Here is a 3,894-nt window from a genome sequence, read left to right on the forward strand (position 1 = left end):
TGCCGTGGCGCCCCATAGCACGTCCCCACCACCCCTCCAGGAGGTTAGGGGGCATGATCCTTACCCCTTCTCCTGGAGGATATGCCATGATTCCCCATAGGACGTCCTCACCACTTGCCCGGGGTCCCTCTCAGCTATCTGTACGTTGTCTTAACGGATTATTTCATTTCTACTTCTTTATTTATTCTTATTGTGTGCATTCCCTCCGGGAATGCCCGGTGGGGACCTTCCTGAAGCTCGGAGGCGCTGAGGGCACCTGCTGGCTTCTCTCTCTGCAGCCGGCGCGGACATCAAGGAGATGCAGAACAACACGTTCCAGCAGTGCTACAAGGCCGGCTTCCTCGACGAGTGGGACCAGGTGTCTAAGCTCCGCAAGCCGGTCRTAGCAGCCGTCAACGGCTACGCGGTGAGTCCCGACCTGGGCGCTGCTTGTCCCGGTGCCGGGGTGCGGTGCGCTTGGACGCTCCCGCGTGGCTCCTAACGCCCGCCTCCCCTCTCGCTAGCTCGGCGGCGGGTGCGAGCTGGCCATGATGTGCGACATCGTTTACGCCGGGGAGAAGGCGCAGTTCGGCCAGCCTGAAATCCTCCTGGGGACTATTCCAGGTAGCGCCCGCGGAGAGGAGGTCCCCAGTGTCCCGCTCCGGTGCGGGGTGGGCACGTGGGGCTGAGGGAGACGCCAGAGTCCTGGGGTCTGGCCCAGCGTAGCACCTTCGGGAGATGCCGCACGTGCGGCTCCCTGAGCGCCTCTCCGTATGGAGGCGGCAGCTCTTCCCTAATTACCAGGCGCTGGTGGGACGCAGAGGCTGACCAGAGCTGTAGGGAAGTCGCTTGCCATGGAGATGGTCCTCACTGGAGACAGGATCTCCGCACAGGAGGCAAAGGAAGCAGGTAGGAGCCAGACGGTCCTCCCCAGCCACCGAGCCCCGAGCCCAGCAGCTTGTGGGTGTCCGGGAGCTGCTGGGATGAGGGGAGCCGTCCGCGCCCTCATCCCCCGTCCTTGCTAGGTCTCGTCAGCAAGATCTTCCCCGTGGACAAGTTGTTGGAAGCGGCCATCGGCTGCGCGGAGAAGATCGCTAGCAACTCCAAGCTGGTGACAGCCATCGCGAAGGAGTCCGTCAACGCGGGTACGGGCGCGTGTGGGGACACTGGGGCTGTGAGTGTCCTGAGCCACGGCCAGAGAGGTGGCAGGCTCAGAAATGACCCGACGCCCTTGGCAGAGCCGGAGGAGTTGCCCCAGCGCGTGCCAAGCGTTGGAATCATGGTTACGGTCCCCAAGGCGCGTGGGCAGCGCTGGCCCACCGCTGCGTGGGTTCCTCGGACACGGGCCAGGAGCTTCCCAAACGTGTCCAGAGGTGGCTCTGGGGTCACCATGGCTGAGGGGTCGTCCGTGCCATGCTCCCACGTGGAGCTGTCAAGGAGCGGGATGAAGGGGTTTGGGCATGGCTGGGACTCTCTCGCCCGGGCTGGGCACACGCGGCCTCCTCCCGACCTGTCCCCTGCTCCTCAGCCTTCGAGACGACGCTGGCGGAGGGCATCAGGACGGAGAAGAGACTCTTCTACGCCACCTTTGCCACCGTGAGTATCTCCCTGTCCGGCCGCACGAGCCGGGTGCGGGTGGGAGCAGGAGAGCCGCAGCCCCCCAAGCCTCTCCCTTTCCTCACAGGATGACCGCAGGGAAGGGATGACCGCCTTCGTGGAGAAGCGCAAGGCCAAGTTCACCGACAGCTGAGCCCGGCGTCCCCCTGGGGACAGYGGTCCCTTTGGTGCCCTCGGACCCCACGCTGCCCAGCAGCCCTCACCACGCACCTCCTTAACTGACCCACGTGCCTAATCAGGGTGACTCTTGCCCTCCGTGGAGGAAAGGGGCAGAGTCCCCCAGCGCTGCAGCAYGCCGAGGGACTGGGGACCCGGCCGGGACCGAGGCCCTTCCTTCGGTGCGATGATCTGAACCAGGGCTCAGCTCGCAGCTCCTATTAAAAGGCTTTCCTGGTGCTTCTGCTCCTGATGTGTTAAGGTGGAGCCCAGCATTGTTCCGACACCCGTACGGTGAGTTTGCCTGGCCTCGGCCCACCCTTCCGAGAGCCGGCAAGCAGGGGCTGGAGACCCCCCAACACACCCCGGGCGCTCGTCTTCGTCCCACGCAGCTACAGCGGGTTGCGCGGGGCCGTGTGAGCCGGGGCAGTCCCTGCAGGATGAGGCCCCACCTGGAGGGGTTTCTAGCAGAAATGAGGAGTCGGCTGGGGTGGGCAGCGGGGGCGACGAGGTTTATTGAGGTTTTTGGAAGGCCAGCGGGGAGAGGAGATCTTCCTGGGGAAAGCCAGGGCTGTGGTGAGAAGCTGGGGCAGCTCTGATGCCCCGTCTGTTAGAGCAGGGGGGGTCACATCTCCTCGTCTCGGCCGTGGTAGATGTGGTCCCGGTCTTCTTCTGGGCCATTCTGCACCTGGCGGGGCAGAGCCAGGAGCCGCACGTGCGCCACCTCCTCAACAACGTTGTCCTCGGGATGGTGSAGGTGATCGAGGTCCTCCTCGGGGCCCGCTGCAGAGGACAAGAGACCCAGCATGGGCTGGGGACCCAGGGCGGGCCACGGCGCAGGGGTGGCCGCGCCGACGCGCTTACCCCTCCAGGCCTGCTCCTCGCTGGAGAACACCTTTATTTCTGGTATGCTGCCTTCTCGAGGCTCCGCGGCTTTTACGCCCAGGATGCTGGAAGGAAGAAACCAGAAAGGACCCGTTGCTGCGGGTGCCCTCTGCGATCAGCCCCTGCCTGCGGGACGGGCTGGGAYACAGAGGCCAGAGGGAAAGGTGCCAAGGAGAGGGGCTCCGGTGCCTCTTACATCTCCTTCAAATCCAGCTTGGCTGGCGGCTTCTTTTCCCTGGTGTCGCTCAGCACCTGTGAGGAGAGAGGTGAGGAAAGGGGGAGTTGAGGGAATTGCGAACCCCGCTCCTGCGCTCCCCTCGCTCAGCCAGACTGTCCCCAACTGTCTTCCCTGTGAAGGTCAGGGACAACACACACGTGTTGCACCTGGCTCCCCGGCCCTTACCTGGGCGCTCCCAAGGACTTGCAGGAGCACGGCTGTGCCCACGAGGATGGCGAAGCTGCGGAGACACAAGGGATTTGTCACGACCCACCCTGCGGCCGAGCTTCCCGCCAGGAACCCAAGCTGCACTGGGCAACCACCCATCCCTCTTGGACCTCCCTGTTCCCGGAGCCAGGTGCCAAGCTCTGTGGAGATCCCTGCCCCAGGCCTGTCCTCTCCATCCCCGGTGCCCGCGGGAGCCGTCCCTTCGCTCACCGCGCCATGGCTCGGCCGTCGGCTCACTCTGGCCGCGTGGACGCCGGCCAGCAGGCAAAAGGCAGCGCCGGGGCGGCCACCGGCGGAGCCCGAGCAAAGGGCAGCGCCAGGCTGGCAGGGCGGCCGCGGGCAAAGGGCAGCGCCAGGCTGGCGGCACGCGGCGCCCCGCAGGGACTCCGTGCTCCCCGTCTCCCCTTTCCAGAGCAGGAGCCGTGTTCACGGCAAACAACGTTCCCCCGGCGAGCAGCCCGGCTCTGCGACTTGCGCAAGCGTCCCCCATAAATGGTTTACGAGCCGCGCTAGCTCAAAAGGAGCTAACGTGACCGCGTGGATCGAAGGGGCTGACGTGAAGTGCCCCTTGGGGCACTTCAAGAGCCGCTCAGGACCGTGGGCACCGGCACATCAGCGCACACAGAAAAACCCCAGCGTGCAGCCGGTTTTAGTATGAATATTAACGCCTCGCAGGCAGAACCATGGCCCTTTGGGGAAACGATCTGGATGAGGTGCAGCTCCCCAGAAGGGAGCTCCCCAGAAGGGAGCTCCCCAGAAGGGAGCTGCAGGCCAGGAAGGAGATCCCATGTAAAACCAAGCGGTGCTTGGCC

At 64.9% G+C, this 3,894-nt stretch overlaps 1 protein-coding gene across 1 annotated transcript in view; it reads left to right on the forward strand.

Annotated features, from left to right (window-relative positions):
- Positions 1 to 1,987, forward strand: part of ECHS1 (enoyl-CoA hydratase, short chain 1) — a 4,239-nt gene extending 2,252 nt beyond the window's left edge. Inside the window, exons 3-8 of the mRNA XM_026040685.1 lie at positions 279 to 406; positions 504 to 603; positions 784 to 888; positions 1,005 to 1,124; positions 1,508 to 1,575; positions 1,664 to 1,987. Of these exons, the coding sequence (XP_025896470.1) occupies positions 279 to 406; positions 504 to 603; positions 784 to 888; positions 1,005 to 1,124; positions 1,508 to 1,575; positions 1,664 to 1,729 (587 nt within the window). The 3' untranslated portion in view covers positions 1,730 to 1,987. The remainder of the gene's footprint in view (positions 1 to 278; positions 407 to 503; positions 604 to 783; positions 889 to 1,004; positions 1,125 to 1,507; positions 1,576 to 1,663) is intronic.
- Positions 1,988 to 3,894: the final 1,907 nt, after the last annotated feature.

This window comes from Nothoprocta perdicaria, unplaced genomic scaffold (assembly GCF_003342845.1).
Source record: "Nothoprocta perdicaria isolate Ctin4 unplaced genomic scaffold, notPer1 scaffold_260, whole genome shotgun sequence".
NCBI lineage: Eukaryota > Metazoa > Chordata > Aves > Tinamiformes > Tinamidae > Nothoprocta > Nothoprocta perdicaria.